Source organism: Melopsittacus undulatus, chromosome 3 (assembly GCF_012275295.1).
Source record: "Melopsittacus undulatus isolate bMelUnd1 chromosome 3, bMelUnd1.mat.Z, whole genome shotgun sequence".
NCBI classification, from domain to species: Eukaryota; Metazoa; Chordata; class Aves; order Psittaciformes; family Psittaculidae; genus Melopsittacus; species Melopsittacus undulatus.
The window spans coordinates 58,100,884-58,128,730 of NC_047529.1; the positions used below are offsets into that span (position 1 = coordinate 58,100,884).

The following is a 27,847-nucleotide window of genomic DNA, read 5'->3' on the forward strand; positions in this document are numbered from 1 at the left end:
GGAAGTTACGAAAATGTAACTACTGCAAAGCCAGTGTCCTTGGTCTTGTGGTGTCCTTGGAAAGGGAATACTGAGAAGAGAAAATACTTACTAATTTGTCAGCCAGGATCTGTACCCCTGACAGGCAGTGGAAGTCTGAGCATGCCACCGGTGCCCCGTGGAACACCATGCTTTTAGTGTTGAAAGGACAGGGGAGAGTCTACAGCTCAAATCATGATATTGAAAGAATACTACTAGGTGATGCAGCTAAACCGTAAACATGTGTTTGGAAGGATTTCTTTGTGGAATGTTTGCCTTATAACTGCATCAGAACTGATCACCTGTCTACGTTTCATAATGCAATATATCTGGTATGTGTGAGGTGTAACCAACCCACAAAAGCAGACAAATTCAGCATTAACGGGCAGATGCTTCTGGATCTGCTCTTCCCACTGAGTGTTGATGGGAGCTGTGTCAGCAGACTGTAAGAGGAAGGACTTGTCCTTAAGGAACCCCTTTGTGTGTTCCTGCTGCAGCTGATCTGACCATTTTTCAGGAGGCCTTGGAAAACATTTACATTCTTTGGCAGAGCATGCTAAAATTAGGGCATAAAAATGACAGTTTCAGTATTTGAGTCGTAATACTTAAGTAGTCTTGCATTGTGTAATCTGAACAGAAGGCAACATTACTGTCATTGGATTAATGCAGTTGTATGTGTAGTATTCCAGTTTCACAAGTACTTTCTCAATAAATATAATCATAGCTATAGTAATAAGATACTATTTTAAAAGTAAGCACCTATGCTAATAAATTGAAAAAAATCTTTGATGGTTAAAATCCTTTGTTCTCTTCCATAAAAATCACTTTTATCACATTTACTTTTGAAAAGTTTTGCCTTACATGCTGTTTTCTCATTTGTATCACTGTAAATTCAGACATGTTTCATTGAAACGTTGTTCCTTTGTAACAGAATATAGTCTATGCATTTATAACAGAAGTGACTCCAAACTTAACATTTCTGTCAGCTTTGAAAATGCAGCTGTTCGAGAACTAGTTCACAGTAATATTACAAATTAAATACTCTCCCAAATAATAATTTAAAGGTGCTGCTAAATTCAGGTTGCTTTTTGAATCATCAGTGCTATCTCCTACTACCCTGTATTTCTAAAAAAATAATTTGAAGTCTCTCACTCACTCATTTCCTGTTATGTCCCGACCGTGTTAGACACTGATTGCTAGTTTCACTGCTCTGTAGTACCTCAACTGTCATGTATTTAGATGATCTGACAATCCCTTCTCTCCAAAAATATGCGATAAAGGTTTGAAGTGTAGAATAACTTCGTGCTTATTCTTCCTCCAAGACAAAAGTGTTCTTATATTCAAATATCTGATTATCTAATCAATATTTGTAATACTGATATAGTTGTATCTAATGAAGATAAGCTGACTGTAAATTGGTAGAACTGATGGGATACTGGATTATCCTATACTAGATTAAAAAGTTTAAAATATTTGTAAATGTATAATCTCCTAAAAATAGCTGAGATTAACCATAATTTAAAAACAAAAACCCAAACCAGCCAAACAAAACCCCAAAACAACAACAAAAAAAACCCAAAAAAACCCAAACCAGAAATGTTAGAGAATTTGAATCTTAAGTCAGGAGCTGTTAATACATGTTGTTGTTTAATTTGTCTTTTATAGTAAAGGAAAACATGTTCTGGTTTTACAGTATAGATAATATTGTGAAAATAACTACAACTTAAAAATAAACCATCCCAAATAAAAATTTCAGCCTATTTATCACTGCTTTATGAGCAATGACATTTGAACGCCACCAATTTTGTTATATATTCTCTTATTTTTGTGTTCGTGGTGACTTTAGTAAACAGTCTAACCATTACTTTTATTTTTCTGTTTCAATTGTATATTGGCATTTTAAATAAACTGAATTAAAAAAAATATATAGTAAATGCAGGTTCTGACCTCTAAATGATTTATCAGGATTAGTGTATTGCCTGTTGATCATCCGTGCCTTCTTGTATCATTTGTGCAGTACCTTGCACAGTGCAGTGTGAGTCCAAGGGCACCTGTACCACAAAAGTAAAAATAATATTTAATCAAAAGCTTGAGAATAGTTTTAAGAGAGGTTCCTGTTTACAAGATAATGGATTTTTATTTTGGGATTGCTTAGGGCATAGTTACTCCCATTTGGCTAAAATATCATCTGGGCTCACTTACAGTAGCTTTCAAGCAGACAGCTTTCTTTTTTCTCAGGTATTAGAAAGGGTCATTGTAGCATGGAAGGGCTTTGCACTAATGCAGCTGATGGTGGGTTTTAGATAGCATCCTCCACAGCAGGGATTTCTGGTTTCTGAGGCAAGGACCCATGAGGTTGCAGTCATGGCACTGTGCTGGGCTGGCAGGCTCTCTTCTCAGTCTGGGGCCTAGGAAAGGTGGTGATAGTGGTATGGGGACAGTTCTTCAGGCTCCAGCCTGGAGGTAGCTGGGACCAACCAGAAGAGAAGGAGAAACAAAAGGAGGTAGTGGCAGGGGCAGGCTGCTAGGACAATCCAAGTAAGGTTTGGGCTGTAAGCCCTTGTTCTGGTTCCAGGACTTGAGCCCCTCCAGTGCCTTCACAGCCTGGGAAGAGAGGGGAGTTGACTCTTCTGTGGCTTTGAGAGCCTGTAGCCACTGTAACTGTCAGCCATTTCCTCTCCACAGAGGAGTTTTAGCTTGAATTGTCAACCAGGCCATTCCCCCAGCCCTTTTCTTGCAGGCTGCCACCCCTGCTCTTTCAGTGTTGCCCATCCCTTCCACCACCCTCTCTTCTGCCCCTTGAGAAGGTCAAGTTGCTGTGTTCCAGCATGCTCTAACCACCATCTCTCTTACCACCATCCTTTCTAACCAGTAGTCCTGCTTCAGTTTACTGCTCACAAGTAAGATTCTTTCTGTCCTGGATGTACATTAGCCTGTACCTACCAACACAGCCCAGGTACCTGCTCCCCAGCTCGCTGTTCCCGCACTGGTCTGCAGAGTTATTGGTAGCTACCTTTTACACCACTCTTCTGGAAGAGAGTCAGGTTGGTGCATTGGCTTATATTTTGCTATGAAAATAGGGTGAGCTGAACTGTCTTAACATGTTCAGAACTCCTTCTGTACTGCTGACTTGAGGAATCATTTGTATGAAATACCATTTTTCAGTGTCAGCCTATGGCTTCTGCAGTTGCCCACAGTGTTGGCTGCTCCTCTGTTTACCAGTGAGATGTGAACTGGTCAATTTTCTCATGTAAAGCTGGGAAGCAAAAAGGTGGGTGAACCACTTCTTCAGGATATTCCTGGTACTATTTTTTGATACTGATAACCAATTTGAAGGTTAGGGACAGCTTCCCAGAGATGAATGCTGAGGGTCTGCAGTAAGAAAACATGATTATCCTTTGGGCCAGTTTTATGCAGGAGAAGGGAAAAGTGCATGTGGAGGGAGAGATCTTGTTACATCTGAATTAGCAGAGCACAGTCTAGGCGTGATTTCTTTTTAATTATATGCAGTCTCTTTGGGATGGTAGGAGGTGGTGAGGAAACCTTTATTTAGCTAAGACATCTTCTGGCATAGGGGATTGTCGTTCCCATGCATAGGGGTGTATAGAGGAGCACAGAAACAAAGCTCACGGACATCATCAGGCAGGCATGGAAAATAGAAGTGATGCAGTTGTTTCTGAAGATGTGGTTAACAACACCAGCAAGGTGTAGTAAATCTGGAGGAAATTGTGGTTTAGTTTTAGGGGAAATAACTCTTACCATTGAGTCTGTGCTTTCTGCCTGAGTACATTTTCAGTACTTGAAAAATGCAGCAAACTGTGTGGGTTGTACATTCCGCCTTCCTGTGCTTCTGCATTTCCACCTGTGTTTATGGGACAATCTACACTGAAAATCAGCTGATTTTTAGATCTGTGAGAACTGTGTTCCAGTATATTCAGTGTGCTTTTTAAAATGAGTGAATTGCAGCCATATTCTGTTCTGTTCTCACTGTTAAATCATAGCAGAGATGCCAGACAGGAGGCAGCTCAGCCACATCCATCACACAGGATTCAGTGTATTTGTATCCCTTGTGGAAGAAATGGGAGAACCGGACTTGCTGACATTCATGAATTTGCTGGTGGCCCCCTTTTCTCCCTCCCTTTTCCCCTTTCCTCTTCTTTTTTTTTTTTTGTTGTATTTTTTTTTTCCTTCTTTTAACTTTTTCCGGGGGGGGGGGTGGGGGTGGGTATGGGAGATGTGTGGGGAAGTGGGGGGGGGGGGGGAGGGGAGGCCTAGGACTCTGAACACATCCTTTCTTCAGGTGATAGCATGCAAGCAAGAATGGCTTGTTTTGACCTCTTCCGTGGAGGTTTGGGAGGCTTGAAAAAATACTTAGTGGACTCCAGGAAAGTGCATAGCTCACAGTATTTCCATATGTATATATTATGAATTTTCCAGTGTACAGCACATCATCAGGGGAAGGGGTACACCATTCCCATAGTCATGTTTGTTTTCTCCCCAATCAGGAAGTTTTTTCTCAGGCCCTTGTCCCATGAAAGAAGAATAACCAGGGAAAAAAGTGCCTCCTCCCAATAAAAATAGAAAAATTATAATCTGCCTTAATTATTGGTTGTATAAAAGGACATGTTCATTTGTTCCTAAATTTTGTAGAGTCTTCAGGTCTCTGCAACACTGCCTTACAGCAGATGACTGTTGGGAACAGAAAATTATTCACTTTCAGTTGCATGAAGAAACTGCACTTTCCTGATTGTGGGATAGCTCAGTGGTGAGTGAAGGAAGGGAAGGGCGAGGCCACCATCCCAGGGGGATCTGTGGTCACTCCCAAAGGCAGTGTGGTCAGTAGTGAGGGAGCCCTTGTGAGGAGGGAGCTTGAAGGTTTTCAACCATTGGAATGCTTCTCGAAGGGGTGGACTTCAGAGGGTATTATAAACTGTTTGGGATTAACAGCATGGTTTGAGATCGCTGAGGCAATGTAACTGGTAAGTTGTCAAGGTGCTGCACAGGATAGCCTTACCTGCCATGTCTTCTTTTGAGGTGTGCTGGTGGGGTTTTTGTCTCTGCATAGAACTGATCCAGGGAACAGGAACAATAGCTGAAAACATGACATTACCAAGAAGAGGCAAATCATTTTCTTTCTGAGTCAGTATGAGACGGAGGTGGGGGAGGAGGAACCCTTCCTTTCAGTTATCTGAACTGAGTCCTAAAACTCTTATCTTGTGCCTAGCATGACTGATGAGAAAATACTTAAACTAAGAAATGGGAGAAGAGGCTGGCTGGATTTTCATGCCTAAGGTATTAAAAGCACAGAAGGAGGAAAGCTGTGTAAATGAGAATTGCACATGCAGTAATACAAGTAAGCTACACAAAGGAGCAATTGAAGGTTGAAAACTAGTAGTAGAAGATTGGTTGTGTAGGTGATACACTAACAAAAAATATACTTACTTATAGCAAGAGAAGAGGGTGAGGTCATGGAGAAAAAGCATATGAGATGTTCATTATCCAAGCTCTTTTTGTTAGTATACAAAACCAGAACAGCTGGTGCTGAATGTGTAATCAGATATGGAGACAACAGAAACATAGTCAAATAGCATTTGTGGCCTGAACACAAATACTGAAAATGATGAAGAAAGTTAGTAAGGTGACCATGTAAAGAAACAAACAGTAGCATGGACATGCAGAATCTGGTCAAAATCACTTTGGGAAGGAATTATGAAAGACCTGTTATACAGCTCTGAAGTTCCTTCCAACCCAAACCATTTTATGATTCTATAACTTATATACATACAATGCATTATAGGTGGGCTATATAGAATAATAGAATCATAGAATATTTAGGGCTGGAAAGGGCCTTAAGATCATCTAGTTCCAACTGCCCTGCCATGGGCAGGGACCCCTCACACTAACCACTGCCAGGGATGGAGCATTCACAACCTCCCTGGGCAGCCCGTTCAGTGCCTCACCACCTTCACAGTAAAGAATGTCTTCCTTATATCCAATCTGAACTTCCACTGTTTAACTTGTTATCCCTTGTCCTGTCACTACAGTCCCTAATGAAGGGTCCATCCCCAGCATCCTTATAGCCCCCCTTCAGATACTGGAAGGCTGCTATGAGGTCTCCATGCAGCCTTCTCTTCTCCAGGCTGAACAGCCCCAACTTCCTCAGCCTGTCTTCATATGGGAGGTGCTCCAGTCCCCTGATCATCCTCATGGCCCTCCTCTGGACTTGTTCCAACAGTTCCATGTCCTTTTATGTTTATATAGTCGGCCAGATCTGTATTTAAGTGCACATTATATTCTAATGATGTGATATTTCTGTACATGACAGTCAATAGTTTTCTTACCAAAAGAGTAATTCAGAAGTTGTGTTATTTTGGACTAGGATGGAATTGCTGACTTTATAGGAAACCCGTTTATTAAAAACATGAATACAAAATGGGGTTAATTCAGTTTAAGTTAAATAGGATGATAAAAAGTCTTGGTTTTTTTGTTTTTTTTTTTAGAGGCAAACTTTTGTTAAATTAAGAGAACTGGTTGGTGAACATAGGTGAGCTGAAGTACTGGAGGCTGACATGGAGAAAAGGTTAAAATCGAATCTCAAGTAAAGGGAAACTGTGGGAAATTACCTAATCCTTCAAGCAGAAAACCTTGTCCTGTGAGGGATATTGGCAGAGAAAAGGTAATGCAAAAGGAAGAAGTAGATTATCAAAGGAAATCACTTCTTGGAAGTTGTGGTGGAACAAAACCCAAAAGTATTAAGCTAAGTTAGAATTTACTTAAAGTTTTTAAGAGTTAAAGCACTTTAAAGTTTCTTCAGACATATAAATAAACTGAGAAAGAAGAAATCCTTCTGTTGTATAGGGAGGGTGGTTTTGAATTAGTGTCTGTTCAAAAGCTGTGTAAATACTTTTGCACATTTCTCACTGAGAAGAGTAACAGTGTGAAGAGAGAAACAGGATGGTGAACGGAAACAAGATTCTGAACATGGCTATGGTAGAGGTGGAAATTCAAGCCGCAAACTCCAAGTAAATAAAGATGTGAAATCGCGGTGTACCAGCTGCATTGCAGTTACTGCCTATGTACCAGTTCTTTCCATACTGTCAGTTACTTCCTCACCCTATCTAATAAACATTGTGTACATTTGGTATACATGGCTCTTCATTGCCTAAGAGCTGAAGTGCAGATCTTTGAGAAATAAATTGGTTTATAGCTCTACTTTAAAGTTTATTTGTATTACGTTGAACTTAAAAAAATACTATAGGTGGTTTTTTTGTTTGTTTGTTTGTTTTTTTAGAAAAGTATTAAACACATTCTCATCTCAAAAATTGCCATTTCCACTGTGTGTGCCCTGGAGCTCCTTGAACCATGCAGTAAACAGAATTAGCTCACTGGAAAAACAAAAAGCTATCCCTGTTTCCTCTTCCTCTTATCCCGCTTCTGCCTCCTCCCTTCCCCCTTGCTTTTAAACCAAGTTTGTTTCCTGTCAGATTAGTGAGTTAAATTGGCTTATGAGTAGGACCAAGAAGGGCCAGATTTGGTTCAAGATAAGCCTCTAAGAGCAGGAAAAAGCCCTTGAGGTCATCAGGAGTCAATGGCGAGTTGTCTTGTGAGTGCTTGGTCTTCGAATTCTCTGTTAATGCAGAAGAGCTACGCATTGCTCTTGGAGAGGCTATTCACTGTAGTGGACTTTTTGTTTGTTTTAGCAGTCTGCCTGCAAAAGTATATAATCTTAGCAAACCTCCTAAAATGAACTTTTGGTGGGCAGCAGAAGTACTTGCAACAGGCCTTGTATCATGCAACTGGTACTATTTTGTAGCTCTTCCCTGACCATTTGCACTGTACAAAAGTTAAATTCTGTTTTGACATAATGCAGGTAAGAGCAGTAGTATAAACCCTGTGTAAATTGTTCTACTTCTGTATCTTCTTACTCTGTACTTTACTCACAGATTGCTGGCTCTTAACAGAACTGTATCAAGATTGTTTTGGAGAGAATTTCTTACGTTCTTCAGTGCATTTGGCCTTCAAGGATATGCCTTCCTTCATGTCTCTATTTAATTGTAGATAATTGTGGAGGGAAAACTGTTTTCTTACTTTGGGAAACCCAGCATAGTGGTGGCATCTGGTCATTGTACTGAGCAATCAGTCAATCACTAGATAAAAAGGGTCAGAAATGAGAGATACAGAAAATAAATTATCTAAGTAGAATGCCGATGAATTACTTTTCTCCCTCCTCTGAAGAATTTAATGTCTGTGACAGCAGTTCGTCACAGCCCTGACTGGAAATGGCAAAGTTGTTATGAGGAGGTACTTACAGGGACCCTGTTACCCCTTTCCCTCCCCTCTTGTTAATAAAAATAATGCACATGTACTGGAGGCAATTGGGCCTTGGTACTAAGCCTTAATTCCAAACTTCCTTTCTTTCCTGGAGCCTGGTGAGAATTGTAAGCACTCCCTGACACTGTCCAGGAAATGGTACTTTTACCAGGACATGGTCTAAATGGACCATCTTGCTAATACAGTTTACATTTTGTTAGTTATGTTTTGATATTTGTTTCATAGTAGGAAATGCTTTCCAAGAACTTGTCATCTTGGATTTTTCACTTTTCTTTTTTGTTGTTGCTGATATTCTTACCAAATTGCCAGCATTTTGGACCAGGCCTTTGCTCATGACTGAGATGTGTGAGACTATAGGCTAAAATAGCAAGAAATAATAGGATACCTATTAAAAAAAAAGTTAGAAATTCTTCTGTCAAGTTAAAAGGGAAAAAGAAAAAAGCTCTGAAATCACTGTATTGACTGCTGGTAAAAATAACAGCCAAGTCTCTGACAGCTGAAAGAGAGAGAAAGGAAGAAAAGCATGTTGCTTTTAAGTTTTTCCCTTTGTTCACTGGCGGTGTGCCCATACACCCCATTCAGAGCTCTAGAAATGGTTCACTGACTTGAAACTCTGGCTGCTTTTAATTGTATGGGTTTTATTTGTTTAAGTGATGCAAGAAAAGCACTGAGCTAGGTCTCTCAACATTAAATTATCAACTTTCAAGACACTTTTTGTCCAACTCTTTAGACAAGTTGAGGGATTCAGGTTTTAGGTGTGTTTTGCTGGTTTCCAAATGCCATTTTTTCACAATGACTTTGAATTGTTATTGCACCCTCAGAGAATCTCACCATGTGTTGGCTGACAGCACAGTGGTATATATTTACACAGTAAGTCAGATGGCAGCAAATCCATCTATAACATTAAAAAGCTGTTGAGGTGTACTCAAGGAGAGTACAGTGCAAAGTCATTTGAAATGTTTTTTCAACATTTTCTGTTGTTAAAGGAGCTTTAAAAAAACTAAATGTGCAAAAAAATGTGCACTTGCATAACAGTTTATGAAAGCGTAATTGTTTAATTGTTCCGTTACTTTGGCTTTTAAATATTTTTTAAATTCCTCTTGTAAATACAGTGCTTAGTTTGGAAATAAGTTCAGGGGCTACAAGTGAAATGAGAAAAATAAAAGCATTTTAAAAAATTAATAATGCCCTGGTTTAGGTTGTGTTTTAAGTACTTATTTCTTTTGAAGTAAAGTAGAAGGTGTTATGTGTATATCAGATGTCAACCTTTTGACATTTGTTTTATAACAGTGAAACTTGTAAAGAAAAATGCCTAAGTCTTGCTGAGGCTTAATTATATGTTCATTAAGTTATAGTTAAAAAGACAAAAGCATCCATGCTGTGTTCCGTATTGCTGAGAAATAAGGACTGATGTTTATCGACTCAAGGGTCACCTTATGATCACCACCCATCGGTGTTGTCCTGATTGTCTAGCTTTGGAACATTTAACTCTGTGTTTTAGTTTGGGACAAAAGACATGTTATTTGATTCTTTCCTTTTAACAAGATTTTCCCTGGTGGCTGCTGAAGTGTGTATGGAGCTAGAGATGGATTCATGCCACAGGAAGAGTCAGTTGTTTCAGTTGATAAGTGGTGTCTTTTCTAGGGATATTCTGAACTTGGATGTTTCTTTGTTGTGACAGAGATCCTTTTATTGCTAAATAGACATGGAGGGCTTGCTTGAAATAATATTGCCGTCATGGATAGGTTTCATTTTTTTTATGTAGAATTGCTGTTTCCAGTTGTATCAGTGAGAAAAGTTGCATATTTCATTTCCATACATTATATTTTCATTTAAAAAAACAGCTAAGCTTCTGATTCAGGGGACAGATCTTACATTTTTCTACTTTAATGTGTGTTGCTCCTCACACTGCATTGTCACCCCCCTTTTCCTCTTTCATTTTAAATAGTACTCCACCTCTTATCTAGAAAGTCAACTATTTGTCTCATGCTTCACACTGTTACAACATTTTGTGATAGAACCACATGTACTAGAGCTGTACAACTGGATAAGCAAAACCAGCCTTTGCCCTAACCAGTGGAGCTGTGTTCTTGCTTACTTTTGGCTGTTGGAAAAATCACAAACAACTGAGTCTCTCAGCCAGACTGGCATTGATAGTATCTTGTTGGAATTAGGAATGGTTGCTGCTGGGTAGTCTGTGAGGACTCAGCTGGTCTGCTACTTGGTTTTTTTTGGAAGCAAAGGTGCTTATGCTTTCACATGGTTTCATTAAAATAAATATTCCTAATAATTTTATATTTTTTAACTTAGTCTATTAATTCTGTGGGCAGTGGACTCTGCAGTGGCATCTCTCTTTAAAGACAAGGAGAAGTTAAATGATACAAGTCCCCTAACTGTTGCAGAACCAGGAACTGGAATTCTGTTTTCCAGTCTTGCCAGGTGTGATGCAGCTCCAGATTAAGGTAGCTGAATCACAGAAAAGTCAAGGTTGGAAGGGACCTCTTGAGATCATCTGGTCCAACCTTTTACTGAAAGCAGGGCCTTGGATTAGGTGATTGTATGCCTTTAAGGTGAGTCTTAGGTATTTTCAGAAAAGGGAACTGTACTTTTCTGGGCTTCATTGTTTAATTTTTCTCATGGTGAGCTACTTCTCATGTCTGGATGGAGTTTCCCCTGAAGCAGCTCGGGCCTGTTGCCTTCTGTCCTGTTCTACATATATCCTTGGAATGAGACCAGCTCCCTCCTTTGTATATGAGCCATGAACTCTTGAGATGTCAGTTCTTGCACTCTGCTGAAATAGTGGCTTGGTGCTGCAGACCTCCCATACCCATAATGTGTTTACAGGGATCCAATCTCGGGGATTGCCCTCTGGTTTGAACACATTCTTTAGTTGCACTTGTTGGATAGTAGATGTGACTTACAGAGTCGAGTGTCACTCAGCTCTTTTTGACATGTGAATGAGTGGGATGACACCTTCTTGACTCCATGGTTCAACCAGTGAATCCTGGAGAACAGAGTAAGAATCAGTCAGGAAACATTTTTCCCTTTGCTATGAAGAGTTTTTGAGCAAAGGAAGAAAACATGTTTATAACTTCTCTGAATAAACTGCAAGTATTTGAAATTGACGGATTTTGTAGTATTCCCTATGAGTCCAGCTGATCTCATTCATGTAGTGTGTAACTTATTTCTAAAATAAACATCTAGTAAAACCAGTGTCTTATCATTTTATCCACTCTCCCCCCAAGTTGTCTCACTTACTTCGATTAATTTTATTTAAGAGTTTGATTAATCATAATTGTCCTGGGATTTAGACCTACTATTTAAACCCAGGTAATTTATTAGGAATTGAGATGAAAATTTTCATTGTATCAAAATCAATGGTGAGCTCCTGTTGACTTCAGTTTGTCCAAGATTGCTATAGTGTAATATCAGAAGATTTTTCAGTATTTATTTTTCTTGCGCTGATGATAATTTCCTTTTCTGTGAATGAAAATACAAATCTATACCTAAGTCATGCTAATTAGATAAGATTTTTGGGGTAGTGAACAGAAATATAGCAGCTAACGAAGGATATTTGAATTGCCTATTCCAGTAGACTTTGTTCAGAGTGCCTTCCTCCTGCTCACTGTATCTTTGATTCATTTTCCGAGCAGCAGAGTCACGTCCCAGAAATACGAACTATGATGATTTTGATCATAAACAGATTAGCCCTGAAGTGAATATTTGTTCTCTTTCTGTTTTGTTGAAAATCCTTTACAGTTCCTTATGCCTGTTAGACAGGGGGTTTAAGACTGCATCATTTTCTCTACTTCTTACATTTATAACATTCATCATGGAAAAGGAAAACCTAATTTCAGTTTTGCTGGTACTGAAATTAGGTTTTTGTTACTTGTTTAGTGTTGAATAGTGTGTTCACTGTATCCAGGATTGTAATTTGCAGTACTGTCTGCTACAGCTCACACAGAGAAAACTGTTATTCAACCTGTGTGTATTCTATAATAGGATAGTTTTTCCTGTTGATTATAAATGTAAATATTGTTTTTAAGGCATTGGTAACCAAGAGTATTTTTCCTATTTACAGAGCAAGCTTTACATGGAAGGATTTAGAAGCCTAAAAGAAGGAGAACCAGTGGAATTTACTTTTAAGAAATCTTCCAAAGGCCTTGAATCAATACGGGTAACAGGCCCTGGTGGGAGCCCCTGTTTAGGAAGTGAAAGACGACCCAAAGGGAAGACAGTACAAAAAAGAAAACCAAAGGGAGATAGGTAATTACCTTACTTTGCTATTCCCCTCCCCTCTTTTTATTTCTTTGCAGTTTTTTTTTCTTGAAACTGTTTTCAGCATTTATTCATTTGTGAAAGGAGAGCCTTCTATGTAAATTTGGCTTTTACATCTAGCCTGGTCATTTGATTAAACTTATTAAGCTGTATCATAATCACCCACTTGATTGGTTTCACTCGAGAAGGTTTTTAATGAATTAGAGGGAGGCTGCAAAGGAGTGTAATACTGTTTTGAAAATATTACTGTTAGACTGAGAAGAGAGGTCAGTCTGAATACAGGTTAAATAACATCATGCTTAGGTGAGAATTGTGCATGCTAAGGAGACTATTGTGTGCAGTGGGGTTTTAAACTGTGCATCAGTAATTTTATACAGAAGAATGTGTAGGTGGTGCAGTCAGGGTTGAGATATGCATAATTTAATTAATTACATTTTTACCTAGATAACAGAGTATCAGGTGTTTCCAAAAGTTTTAATGCTTAGTGGTCTGTAGAACTGTTGTAATAATGTTTTACAAACCTCAGGTTAGTCTTCAGAGGTGCACTTCTTTATATACAAGTGCAGCACTCCGACTTGCTCTGTTTTACTTCACTTTCTGTCTCAGGGCTTGAAGTCCTGTAATTCTCTTCACTACAGAGCCACCTGTGCCTAGTTTCCCAAGGGCAGCCTTCCTGCCCAAAGCTCTTGTATTTAGATGAATCTCCTTTTTTATCTCCTCATATTTATTGCTCAGGCCGGTAGCTATAATGACTGAGTTCAAGGGGGATATATAGTTTGTGAAGGATCCTAGCAAGAACACCCAGTCAAGTTTTGTCTGAAGTATTTCATGTATGGAGTGACTGAAAGGTGGCTCTCCCCTATTGCAAATTCTGAAGTAGGGTAGCTTGGGAAAGAGAGGGAGTCTCCTGGAAAAACAGCGTAGCCCATCTTCACAAAATGGAGGATCAGAAACCTTTGCTGACTACAGATGAGCTCCACTTGTCCCTACCTCTGTTAGAAGGCTGCTTCCCTTCTCCCCTCCTTTTTTTCTCTTTTTCCTCTTTTTAAATTAAGGACTGGAGACAACATGATAGTTGTCCCTCTTTCACCTTCTTTGTAAAAGCTAAAGGCCATGAACAAAATTTATTGCTGCTGTAACAGATCAGAATCCATAACCACAACAATGAGACTTTGTAAGCCAGACAAAGCTTTCTTTTTGATTGCTCACCATATCTGGCCTTTCAGAGTTGTGTTGCATGCAGTGGTTGTGAATTTTTTATTTATTTATTTATTTAAGCTAGGCTTCCAATACAGTTCTTATATAAACCATTTTGTTTTCCATGCACTGTAATTAATAATTTGTTTAGGGTATTAGCATTACCATTGTTATTGCTGTTTTATACTATGGCAGCAAAAAAAAGGCCACAGTCATACAGTTGTGATACTATTGTCCTGTTTGTTGTACATGTATATGAAAAAAGATAGTCCTTGCTTCAAAACCCTTCCAGTTTAAATGGACAGGTTTTAAGAAGCCAAGAAAAAGTACATATTGAAGGAGACAGGTTTGAACAAATGTAGATATTTAGAGTGCACAGCATGTAGTCAATCCGGAGGAAGCAGTACTATCAGAGTGCAATTCATCTCACGCTGGGGAAGCATCTAAAATATTGGGGATGAATCTTGTCTTGTGGCTGTTTCTTTTCAAGGACTACAAAGAGAGCCTAGCTCCAATGCTATAGATACTTCCCTTACAATTCTCTAAAGTTAGATGAGATGAATCCTAATTTCAGTGACGTTTTTTCATAGCTAAAACATGGAAAAAAATGAACAGATACACTCTGAAAAACAGTGCAAGGGGGTGATCTATGAGATACTGTACTCTCGCCTTTAAAAGAGGAAAAGTTAAAAATTGATTTGACTAGATCTGAATATGAAAATGTGGGCAAAAACATCTACCCACTTCTGTCTCAAAATTCTTATGCTTAGGTTATAAAACACACAAAAGTCTGAAATTTGAAATGATTGAAGTAGCTCTGACATTATTACTCATTGAGGAACAGTTGTCATTACTTAAAGGAAAATTAATTTGGATTGAATACCTAGCCAATAAAAAACTGCATCTCCAACATATGCAGTGAAAAATTTTTTGAAGATGCTGTGAGAACTGCCTCCATTTATGAAAGCTAATTCCAGCTTCTTGTGTTCATCTCTTTTCTATGTTACCAGTGTAATAGTGCAAGGGCCCAGACTCAGTATATCTTTTTGTATAGATACCATGACTTCAATAATGGTGTATTAGGACAGATGAGAAGATTGAGAGAAAGACTTACAGATAGCAAATATGGGAAAAAGAGAAGGAAAGACAGCAATATGTGCTGAGGGGGAGGAAAAAAATCATGACGCTGAGGTTACCAGTATTGTTGCTTTTTCATAGATTTTGTGGGGCTTCCACAGTGGACTCCAGAGTTGCTGTAATTTGCAGTGTTGTTGCTGTGGGCACCTTGCTGTGATATTCCCCTTCAGCATTCATTTGATAACATAGGCGGGAAGGCTTTGTGATTGCTGTTGGTGATACTGGCGGTTTGGCATCTTTCTCAGCCAGTGTGCTAGTGCATCCCAGTCTGTAGGAGAAGATGTTTGCAGTCCATGTGAAATGCAGCTGTGGCTATAAATAGCCTGCAAGCTTTAGGTTCCCGCATCTTAGTTTAAGCTATTGTAGTATCCATGTATCTTAAGTGTATTTTTTCACAGTGTCTAGAGTGATGTGGGCTAGAGGTGAGGATTCTAACCAAGGCTCAGCTGGGATTTGCATCTGACAAGTGCTGAGTTCAGAAATGGTGTTTCTTGGCAGAGATGTACAGTGGAGAGGCTGGTTCTACCTAAATAAGTAAAGGGATGAATTCCCAACACGTGACACTGGGGCACTTTGCAGCTGCCTTCATAGCAGCTCTTAACACATGAGCCAAACACTGTGTTTTGCTCGAGTTTAGTGGTGAGCTGACACAAAAGCACACTGTGCTGCTTTCTAGGAATGACCACAGGGAGCTGATGCAGAAAAGATAAAGTACACCAAATTCACACTTTAGTCAACTGCTCAGTAACTTGTGGACAAGCCTGTAAAATCCTGATTTAGAATCGGAACCTACCCCACCATCTCGGAGTAAATTTTGGAGGCAGAAAAGGGGAGGAAGGAAAATAATTTATGCTCCTTTTGAGATTTTTTGCTTGTTTTTTGCTTGATTTGTCAAAACGCTCTCCAGTGTTTGTATGTGATCTAAAATGAAACTGTGTCAAAGACCATTATATCAAGTGTAATTTTTTATTTAATATTAAAAAATGTATATAGCTGGGAAAAATATTCTTTAATGCAGTGTATATTTAAGTGAATTTAAATAAAAATCTTTGGCACAATATTAACAGAGAAGATGCATAATACAGGACTCGAAATTAGAGTTATTTTTGGGAACTAGGGATGTTATCCAGTATCTTTAAATATTCTGAGTAGGAGCTCAAAGTTGGCTACTTTTCCAGCAGTGTCTGTAGCGTTGTATCTGTTTAGCATGGCACCTCCTTCATGTGGAACATTTCAGGCAGGATGGGGATATTGACAACATTCTTTTTTTTGGTTTGAAGTATTTACACCAAAATGGAAGCAATAAAATAAGGCAAGAAGGAGGACACAAGGAAGAATAATTAAGGGTCTATCTCCATCTCGGAGTCTAATTTATGACATTTCAGTCCTATCCTACCATCCATTAACATCATACTTGTGGCAGGGCAGCTTTCTAGCATGGGTGACCTGTATCAATAATTGGTGTGGATTTCAGCATGTAATGAAATAGCAGTATATTCTGAAATTTTGGGTTTGACATAAAAACATTTTACAGACTTGGTTTATAGCACAGCCGTGCAAATGAACTGTGAGGGATGGAGTTGGGAGCTGCTGGAAATGAGAGTTTAACAAAGCATTGTCACTGGATAGACGGTAATGCTGAATTATGTTCTGGGAATATGGCTAGTGAAATAGCTGTGTATTTCTAGCTCAGCTGGCTAAACACTCATGAGCACTGAAGCATCAATGTTCAAAAAACCTTTTGCCAATGTAGACATCTGCAATGGAGTGATGAATAGAAAAGTGGGTTTGTAAGGTATACTACATGGTACACATTGTTAAGGTGCAATAAATGGTGTTTGCCAGTAAGTCTTGAATATGACTAAAAGTATAATTTTCACATGAAGAAAATTATATTTCTAAACCACTAATTGGGTGGAGTTACAGCCACAAAAGGAAGGGAGACTGTAATTAAATAATATAATACTTGCCTGATGAACTGTCACTTAAAATTAGTTTGTGTCTGAGTCAGACAGAAAATTGATTTAATATCTGATCTGAAGACATTCTGTGGGTTATCTGAAGTCAGACTATAATAAGAAATTCTTAAAAGTCTTTAAAAGCTCGTGATCTGCACAAACAGCCACTAACCTGTTGTGATACAGGCAGAGATGACAGCTTGGTGGAGAGCTGTGGAGGGAAGTTAATTTGAAGGGAAGTTAACAGGACTAGGAGAGTTAGCTTAGGACAGCAAAATTACGTGATATAAAATCAAACTTGAGATTATATCAGTTCCATCTCTACTGACTGACATGGGAGAAGCTCATAAAAACCATGCTTAACAGATGGATGGAGCGGAGGTGGATGGGGAAAACCCATCAGGGTTCCTTTGCCCAAGAGCTGGGAGGCAAGGCTGACATTGGCAGTCACAGCACACAGCTACAGTGCAAGGGGCACATCCATTCCTGCCCTCAGAGAGCCCCAGGGACCCACTTTGGGCAGATCCTTTACACCACCTTGGTGATAGGGGGAGCAAGCAGAGCAAGAGTGCTCAGCTGACTAGAGAAAGGGATGAAAAATGCAGGAATTTGTAGCCTTTGGCATAAAATGGAGTCAGGATATCACTGTCAAAAGGGCTGAATTTTCCTAGTCCTTTCCAAGGTAGATTGCATTCACAATTTTGCCATTTTTAAAGAGGAAGCTGGCAGAGACATAATGCAGAGGTTGCATGGTTTGTGCACAGATTTATTAAAAATACAGCCTTGCAAAAGGACCTCTCTCAAGGGTGGCGTTTAAAAAATTAAAACATTAGCACCTCTTTCTCCTCCCTGACTCTTTCACTTGGTTTTACATGTTAAGAATTTCTTTCTTTCCACTTTTCATTCTTGCTTTTCCCATTTTACAAGTGTAGGATATATTCTTGGGGTTTGTTGTTGTTTTTTTTTAACCTGTGATTCTGTTGGCTTTTTATTTGCTCTTTCCAGTCATGTTTGTGACCACTCTTAGGCTTACGGACTGCAAAGACTACCATGGTTTTGTTCTCTTACATGAAAACTGCCATGCAAAATAAGGCCTCTCTGGGCTACTATGCCCCATCCCTGGCAGTATTCAAGGCCAGGCTGGATGGGGCTTTGAGCAATCTGGGCTAGTGGAAGGTGTCCCTATTTGTGGCAGGGGGATTGGAATTAGGTTATCTTTAAGGTCCCACGCAATTCTAGCCATTCTAGGACTCTGTGATTCTACTATCCTCTTTGCAGCCAGAACATTTACTTAGGGAGGCACTGGAAGGAATAGGGAGCTATAGCTTTCCATCTCTGGCAATTAGTGGTTTAGGCATTTTTTCATATCAACACTTAATCTGCAGAAGACAGTTTGATGATGTGTTAAGTGTCTGAGTTGCTGGAGGCAGCCACTTCTTGGATCCTCAAGCAAAATTTGAGTTTTTGCAGTGTTTTAAATAGTTAATAATTTGTACACTCAAAAATAGGTTACAAAGGGAGATAAATACTAGTGTGAGATGTGCTCTTACATGATCTTGCTATTGATATTTGCTGACTGTGCCATAAATAAGCCGCTAAACTAATATGAACTGCTTATAACAGGAGCAGCAGAATACTGTTAGATTAAACAAAACTAAACAAAAAGCATCCCAACCAAGCAAACGAAATAACAGAAAACAGGCAAAACCCAAAAAGCCTGAGAGCTTTGCACTACTCCAGTACTTTAAGAAGGGTATATCTTGCTGGACTGCAGTCATTAGTGACAAAGTTTTCCATACTTGTGCTTTTTTTCAGGATGACAGCTTTTTGGAACTGTTTAGCAACGGTTCAGGTTTTTCCAAGGCTGGAATAAAAACAGAGGGCTTTATAATAGGGTTTAAAAAATAGGTAGCTGTTAAAAATAGCTGCCACTTTGTGCTGTGGACTGGGGGCTTGAAAGCTGGCTTGGAGATGGATCTCTACAGCAGGGGCTTAATCTTTCCTTATCTTTGTGCAGACTCATTTAAGTCTAAGTTAGAAGCCTCTGAAAAATGTTACTACATGTACTCATTAGACAACCCTTATAAAAATCTACATCGTCCAACTGTGTTTAAGGGAGTTCGTCAACCCCAGCTGTACTGCATACCAGACGCATGGTGTGCTTCCAGTACTTGGTCCATACAGCCTTATGAGAATAGAATCAGATCTTCAAGATTATTTTCTTCACCAACAGATGAAAGGAAAGAAGCTTAAGGAAGTAAAGACAGAACAACTGCCACTGGCTGGTGTGTATAGTGCCCAGTATCTATGGACAGTATGCTATTTGGCATGTTTTCATCTCCAGCCTAGGGTGTAGCTCTACTTCAGTCTTTTGGAAGTACTAGATGTAGAGCTGTGATAGCATAAATGCCCCAGAGTGAGTGCACATGGCAGGAAAACCTCGCATATTAGAAGACAGCAGGCTGTGGCTAGCCTAGCTTCTTCCCCCACGTCTAGCAGAGAGCATTGGGAGTAGCCTTCCACAAAAGATAATGGATTTCTCTTCTGGCCTATTTCCATGGTTCAGTCAGTGGAGAGCCAGGATGCAAAGCTGAAAGATCAGTATTTGAATGCTGGAGCTAGGTGTAGAAATGGTTACAGTTGTGTGTAACAATACATGCAGTGTTTAATTTGCAAGGCCAATTGCCCATAGTTAGATGCTGGCTACAAAGCTTAATTTGATCCCTTTCTAGCTGTGCTGCTTCTCTGATCAAGTTGAGTTAAGAGTTACCTTGGGGTACACCAGCACAGTGTAGTGTGCTGGGTGGTTACACAGGCAATTCCTCATTCATGTGAAATGCTGTGTTTTGGTTTCACACAACTTAACTATCAAATTCATCACAAGGCAACATGAAAGCAAGGGCTCTTTTCAGATGCCGTGTTGCTGGTGAACTTGGATGACCCTGCAGTGTTTCAGCCTGCTCTCAGGTGCAGGTGGGAATTGGGCTTTGGACTTAGGCATACAAATCCACAAAACACACAGAAATATGCTTCATTTCCATCAGATGTGCCTTCTGATAGAGCTATATGGATGCTTCAAGTGAAATCAAGTTTCTTTGTGAAAGCAAGAGCTGGGAACCTGGTGACAATGATACCACTAAGTATCGAAGCCTAATTTTCTTCACAGCAAGCTTGTACTAAGAGCAGCGTAGAAAGTTGGTTTTGGTATCTGTTTGTATACATGTACAGTTAAGAAGAGATAGGCCCCAAATTTTTCATAGTGTTCATCATATGAAACCCAGATTTGATGCTGCAGTAGGTACCATTCTGAAAATGTGCAAGAAACAGATGAAGTGAGTAGGAATGTGTTGGTTTTCTGCAATCTCATGTAGTGTAAAGCTTTCTCTGTGCAGCAGATGGGTTTCTTAAGTACATACACAGTTTTTGGAATGCAGAATATTTTTCTGTAATCGTATGTCTTCTCATGTGTGTTTTCTGAATATTTCACCCTCTGACATCAAGGGATGAGCTCTCACTCATCTACTGTAAAGTACTGGCATATATTCAGGCCTTTGTGATGGTGTACTGATATGCCTAATGACCACACTGAAGTCCCACCTGTAGTAATGATTCCCCATGTCTGAAGGAATTTAGAAGCAAAAAGGAACTGAGAACTTTGCTCAATTTAACAGAGATCATGCATGAACTTAAGTAGAGTGTACATTAAAAGTATTTCAGTATATAATTTACAAAACGCTTCTGTTTCTAAAAATCTGCCTAATATAACTGATGGCATCTTCCTTAATTCAAATTCTCTCTCACTGTTATTACTATGCTAATATATTACTTTCTAGTAGACAAGCATAAACAAAACAGTGAATACATTTTCAGGGCCCAACTCAGTAAATACTTAAGCCTATGCTTTGAAAGTGTAGGAAAGAGATCATTATTTGGATTTCCTTGACTGTGGAAATTTCTTTTTTAAGTTGATGTTGACCCTTACTACAGACAGTGCTGGTTTTTGTTCACAGGGTGTGTTATAACTGTCAATGAACTGAGAACAGAACTGTTCACAGGATTAACTGTCTTTAAAAGATGCACACAACCTGCACTATATTTTACTACAGAAATATTCAGAGTCAATAATTAAACCCTAAATACCTTTTAACTTAGAAAACCAGTTGCATTTTCTTGCTTTTCTTGATGTGTTGCACTCAGCTCATCTAGCAAACATACTCAAAACACATAATAAATATGTAATACTAAGGAAAGCACATAATAAATATGTAATACGAAGGAAAGATTATGACAGTCATTCTAGATGATGGAAAACTTGCCATGTATTTTGGCCTTTTGAAAAAGATACCAAGAACTTTAAAGTTGGAGAAAACGGAATTACAGCATAGCTGCTAAATCAAATATTCCCAAAAAGTTGCCTTTCATTTACCGCTGTTGATGAATCTGAAGCTCTTTAGAAGGAATAAATATTCTGGAGCCCTTTAATTTCAAATTAATAAAGATTGTGCAGTAATATAATTCTAAATCGCTCAGCTGCTTCTTTTATTAGCTGTGGCTTCATGTTTCTGTCCTTGACACTAAAAGATCAAACCTACTTAAATATGAATCATTTAAAAACGTTAATTTACTTCAATATCTTATTTTGTCAGAAAGCTCAGGAGTTCATTATATAAGAGGAATGTGTCACTGAGGTAGTCATCTCTGTAGTGGTGGTGCAGGCACATTGCTGCTATTCCCACTGTGCATACCCACCATGCCCCGAAATGCCCCTACAATGTGCTAGAGCACTTTTCAAGCAGATAGTACAACACAGGTTATGTCCTAAAAGAAATAATGAGTTTAAGGGTTGTTTACGTCAAGAAAGGTAAGTTTAATCTGGAAAAAAATCCCACTTTTTTTAAGCCACCCCTGCACAGTGATGTGGCATCCTCCATCCAGAAGCAGCAGGACTGAGTGGGAATTTGCACTTGCTTCTTCTGGTTATGGGAAGCTGTTCAGAGAAGAGACAGCAGAGCTCAAATATAAATGCTTCTGTGATGTCCATGATCCCTCAGGCAGGGTGACAGGAAGGTATTTCCAGGACAGTTGATCAGGCAGAAGATAAGAAAGGAGCAGGAACATGAAAACACAAACACAGGGGAAACGAGGAAGGAGAGGGAAGAAGAGGGGTTGGGGAGGGGAGGACAGACCATTGAAAATGGTGGCAGTGTGAGAAGCACAGAGTTTTCCTGGTCTCCAAATGATCACCACCTCAAAGCTGGTACTCCGGGCACTTCTCAGGGGGTGCAGAGCAGCCTGAAAACCCTCAGGTACAAACAGGGACTGAATCAAATTTTCCTTCATTTTGAAAGATCTGAAAGTCAAGAGCTAGTGCACATGAGTATAGGTGGGTTGTAAGCTCTTGTTTTGCAACCCTGAAAAGACTGAGGTGATTCCAGCTGGGAGGATTGATCTGAAAAGGGACTTTTTTGCAGTAGTGTGCCTGTAGTGTGTTCCTTGTTTACTGGGTGACAAACATGACACATGGAATTTGTTTTGTAGAACCACCATATGCTTCCAGCTGTAAGTGTTGCTGGATTTGAGCTTTGCCCTAAACATGTAAAATAGTAAGTGCTCTTCAGGCTCTCAAATATTGAATTGGGCACCTAGAATAAGGCTCCTCTGGAAAATCATTTTGGCTTTTTCCTGTGCTTCAGAATCCTGTGCATTTCACTGAGACCAGTTAAACCACACAATTCCATAGAGCCATTGCAAAGTAATTAATATTTGTAATGCCTTAAGAGATCTTAGAGCCCCGAAGTCAATACATCTCTATTGTGTTCAAGATTTGGCTGGATTTAGTGGTGAGTCCAAGCACTGGATTGAGTGGGCTAAAGAAGTAGTACACAATAACTATCTTGTATTTCATGCAGCAAATGAGAAAAGGCCACATAGGAGAACTTGTGTGTTCTTCACAGGCTGTTACTGCAGTATAAATAGTTCCCTTCTCTTTTGAATTCTGAATTTGTAGGTAATGGGTAGAAATTGGCCTGAATGCTCCTCAGCAGCTAGGCTTGGGGATTTGGACTGGTTTTTTTTTTTTTTTGAAACCATATTTGACACTGCAGGACAAGGATGAAGACACTGGTTTCAAGGAAGAAATTGTACATCCCTGTGCAAGAGAGAATAAAGTTGGCCGTGGCCGAACTGGAGGACTTGCTAGCTGGGGATATCATTATTGATGGAGTAGAGGGAACTGCGTTTGCTCAGTAACAGACCCATGGAGTGGTTGAGGAAGGAGCTGTGAAAGGGTCACTGTGAAATATGGGAGTGAATTAATTTATTTTCTTTGATCTCTGCTCATTTATAATCTTATTGGCACTGAGTCTCCTGGCACTAGAGATTTTACAATGAATAGTTGAAAGTACAAAAATTGATTTAAATTGTGCTGCTCTTGTGCTGAATGGCTTTCTTTTGCCTAGAAGTCACTTGGAGTTTTACTCTGAGCTATTGGACAGTTTAAATGCTAAACATTTAATTTACTTCAGACAGCTCTGAAAACAATAGCAAACTTACAGACTGCTCTTATTTCATTGTCTGCAATTAATGTTGCTGCAGCTTTTGCATCAAAGTTTAACCAGAATGCTTTGATTTCCTCAGTGATAAACGGATATCTTTTGGCCAGTACAAAAAGCTTAAATAGTTCAATGTTTCCAGTTCAGCTTCAGATGTGCTAGTGTTTAAAATCAGTACCTCTGGGTTTTGTTGTGCTGAACTAATAATGTAAACCAAAAGGGTGGGAGGGGTATGTCGGTCTGTGTCTGCTTAATGAGATGAGTTGTTCTATAAAATTATGCAGTGTTACTTTTTCTGTCAATGGGAGAGAACCATCAGTAGTTGGCAATAGGATTAAAATTGTATCTTGCTCAGATGTGAGCCTATTTCTTTACCTTTTTAAAGGTTTAATTTTATTTACGTTCTTTTTCTTAAGTTAGTTGTTGTAAATCACTTCTTTCTGGTAAGTATGTGAAAAATCTTGAATTTCCTGTTGATCAGGCTCAATTTTCCATGTTTTTGTGCTTTGATATAATTTTGGAAAATCATGGTTAACTGCTCACATAATAATTGCTAGGAATATGTGCCTACATCTCCTTTTAATAATTACTAAAATGTGTGAAGTACTTCAGTTTTCTAAGTCAAAGAAGAATCCACAGAGTTTTTTAATTTACTTTTTGTTAAATAGTGTTCAATAGGATTTTATGTTATTAAATGTGGGAGTATCATTACTCACTTCACTTTTAGAACTTTGTCCTCATGCACGTTGTATAAGGTAGAAATTTTACTTAGAGCTCAGAAATAATTTTATCAAATGGTTTGTTTGTGTAATCCCTATATTTCTAACTTGCTGGAGCCTTGTGAAGTTACCTTTCTCCTTTACAATCTATATATTTCATTTATGCGTAGAAAAGAAACATCTGGCATTTTTTTAATGAGCTGTATGCTCATTGACAAAAAAAGCAGCAAAGAATCTGTTGTATGGCTGATTATGGGAAGAAAATGAGGTCGTAGTCTCTCTAATAATTAAGTAAAAATTGTTTAAACTGATGCTGTTTCACTTTCTGAGTTAGCTAATCTCATACTTTTACCCTGGCAAGAAAATAAATGTTTAAAAATTCCTGGTGTGGAAAAAGGCCACTTTCAAATGTAGAGATTAGAAACATTTAAAACACGTATCTGTGGTTAAAGATGCTGACTCTTAATTCTCTCCTGACTAAAGCTTTCCTTTTTTATCTTTGAAGTTCAATCATTATTCTATGTCGATGCTATTGGTTCTACTTATTCTTGTATCCTCCAGAAATTAATTTGTACTTTTTAGATCCAGTCTTTTTAGAATATTTATTAATGTAACATATCAACAAGTTTGTATTTTGTGCAGCCTGTGGAGCTGGATTTTGGAATTTGCTTTTTTAGTGGTTCTTTTGTGGCAGAGAAATCTTTCAGGCATGAATTGATAGTCCAGATCTTTTGAGGTCTGTCTGTGCTAACCTATGACCTCTGTTCTTATGAGGTCAACATCTGAGGGCAGGAGATTAAGGCAGTTAAAAGATTAGAATGGGAACTGGAATGGAAAAATTAGCCAGCACATTTTGGGTAGAAAACATCAAAGTCATCAAACAATTTGCTTATTTTAAACTCAGTTTAAGGGTAACAAGCTAATTGTACTGTGTTTGTTGATGCAAGCAATTTATATTATTTGAGGACATTAACACTGAAGAATTTTCTTATTGGAGAAACTTAATGCCTGTTCAGTACAAATGCACTGTATTTTGTATACTAAATGCTTTTGTGCAACATTTTTTCATATGATAATTCAGGATCTGATCATACAGTCTGTATGTACTTAATTAGCTCTTTTTCTTACAAACAGCAATAGTAAGTGATGTGGAACCTGAATCTTGCTTGTGGTCTGCTGAAGAGTACTCGAGAATACAGATGCTGTCAGTACATGGGAAAAGTTATTCCCATATTAAAATTTCATGACTGATGCTTAAAAACATTTGCAAGTATCTCTTTTTGTTACAGCTTTTCAAATGTGAATTCCTTTCCAGTGTAAACTTGTCACTAAGGAATGTTGATTCATAGATTATAAATTGATTTGCAAAAACAACACAACTGTCTGTTTGTTCTTGTCTGCCATTGTTTGAAATTCATTAGTATGTGTTTTTAGAAGAATGGGGACTTAATCTTTTATCTGTACAATCAATTTCAGCGATGATAGTATTAGAAAAAGACACCTTTCCATATCTGATAATTAAGCAAGTTCAAGGATTTGTATAAGCAATCACATTTTGTCTTGATTGTTTAAAGCGCAAATAAAGTGGTTTCAGTATCAGATGCAAGAGCCAGACTAGTGTTTCAGTATGGAAACCCACCTACCAGGAAAGAAGACAAAAAATTACCCATATCTCACAGCTCAGGCTCTGACTAACAGTGTATAGATTAGGGTTCTTCTCCTATATGGCTCCTAATTAAATTAAAATACTGTAAATAAAATACAGGTAAACTCAAGCAATCAGCCCTCTGTAAGCCTCAGTCTCACCTCCACACATTATTGTTGCTTCTTTGATAGTGAAGGATATGAGATTTAAACCCTTTTGCAAGCTTACCATTTTCCAAACTATGCCTCTAAAGGCTAAAATCTTTCTTCAGCTTTTACCCCTGACTTGCACCTGATGGGAAATTGGGCAAAATGATCACCATCATTTCTTCCTCTTTCATGGAAGGAAGGAAAGAAGGGAAAGCGGGAACAGCTGTTATGGACTGCAGCAGCCCATGGACCATTCCCACGGATGCAGTCACCTCTTTGTTTCCTTCCTACCATTTCACTGGGGTGGCTGAAGAAGTTCTGTACCAGCTACAAGGGCTGCTACAGCCATATGTGTCCCACAGCCATGGTGGTACTGCCATGACTGTGTGTGCCCTGCATCCCTGCTGGTACTGCCACAGCCAGCTGTGTCCCACATCCCTTACCACAGGCGTAGGGGAAACAGGGAGTATTTGAAGTGTTTGAACAGGGAGTGTTGAACACCAATCCTGAAGCCTGTTGTATCTGGGAGATCTGTTCCCTATTTGTATTCCTCAGATAAAGTAGGGTAGCTTCTGATCAGCCATTTTGTAATTCTTGCTTGTCAAGGACTCTCTGTGGTTAAATAAATCAGTAGGATCAATGGATGGGGAGCTAATTCTGTTTTATGGAATGGCTTTGGTCATCCACTTGTGAGAACATGTGAATCACTGTGAAGGAACAGAGGACTTTTTAATTAACAAGGGAAAAAAAGCAACCACAAAAATAGTGTGCCTGACATGATTTAAAATAACTTTCTTGTTTGCCTAAGCCCTTTCTGTACCTTCTTTTGTCTGTTTAGATAGTAAACTCTTCAAAGCAGAATTGGTTTTCTTCTTATTCATAAAATACTTAAAATCACTGCCATTTTTAATTACAACAGTAATTGTGATTCTTGGATACTTTACTTGTTAGAGAGCAATGATATACACATTTTTTTTTAATCTGGAAGACCTGCTTGCCAGGATTTGTGTTGAATGTGTGTATCCTCTTGTTTCATGGTGTGTGATAGTGATTCCACAAGCCTGCTTTTCCTAACTATCTTTAGCCCATCCTTTATAAAGTAGTCTATAGATACCTGAGATCTACAGATTGAAAACTGCTCTAGTAGAGAGTAGGATGCTGGAGGTTTTTCATCTCTTACTGTTGCGTTAGTTCTAAATGTACTAAGAATTGCCTTCAAGTTTTGTGTGCAGTAGCTTGCATGGCAGAGTAGATTGCTTGAGTTTGCAGAAGGGGTTAATTCAAAACTCAAAAGAAGTTCTAATAATTTTTTTTATTTACTTAGAAATTATATTTGACTTTTTATAATGAAACGCTGCTTTGATTTTGCTTGATCTGTGGAAGGAATAGGTAGAGAATATATCCGTACTTCTCTCACGTTATTTTCACAACAAAAAATTGCTTCAGAGCTAGACAAAACTGATTAGCATTACTGCAAATAGTATTTTCAGGCTTATGTGCTTGTGAAGGTTGACATTTCTGGCAGTGCAGCTGCACCAGATTTCTGACTGCAGCTCCCAGTGCTCTTGGAATCAGTGCCTCCAAATGGGGTCTGTAATTTGCCTCAGCTGAGTCACTTCCTTACCATGAGCTGCCATAAAGACATTATTTCTTCTCCTTTGCTTTCTAGGCTTTAGCATGCACTGCCCCCCTCCTTTTCAAAATAACAACTCATCAGAAAATACCTTTTGTAGTGATGCAGTTGAGTTCAAAGGGGTTCGGGAATCTGGATTATTGGTGGCCTTTTTTGTTGAAGGGACTATTGTTTTTTGTGATCCTCATCTGTTTCTAGCTCCTAATTCGAATGAGAAACCAACAAAGAAGT

The 27,847-nt window shown here is 38.8% G+C and overlaps 1 protein-coding gene across 2 annotated transcripts in view; it reads left to right on the forward strand.

Annotated features, from left to right (window-relative positions):
• The window catches only part of LIN28B (lin-28 homolog B), an 86,391-nt gene that overhangs the window by 34,499 nt on the left and 24,045 nt on the right, over nucleotides 1–27,847 (forward strand). For both annotated transcript variants that reach the window (XM_013130491.2, XM_005154658.2), the window contains exon 3: nucleotides 12,431–12,615. In XM_013130491.2, the coding sequence (XP_012985945.1) occupies nucleotides 12,431–12,615 (185 nt within the window). The remainder of the gene's footprint in view (nucleotides 1–12,430; nucleotides 12,616–27,847) is intronic.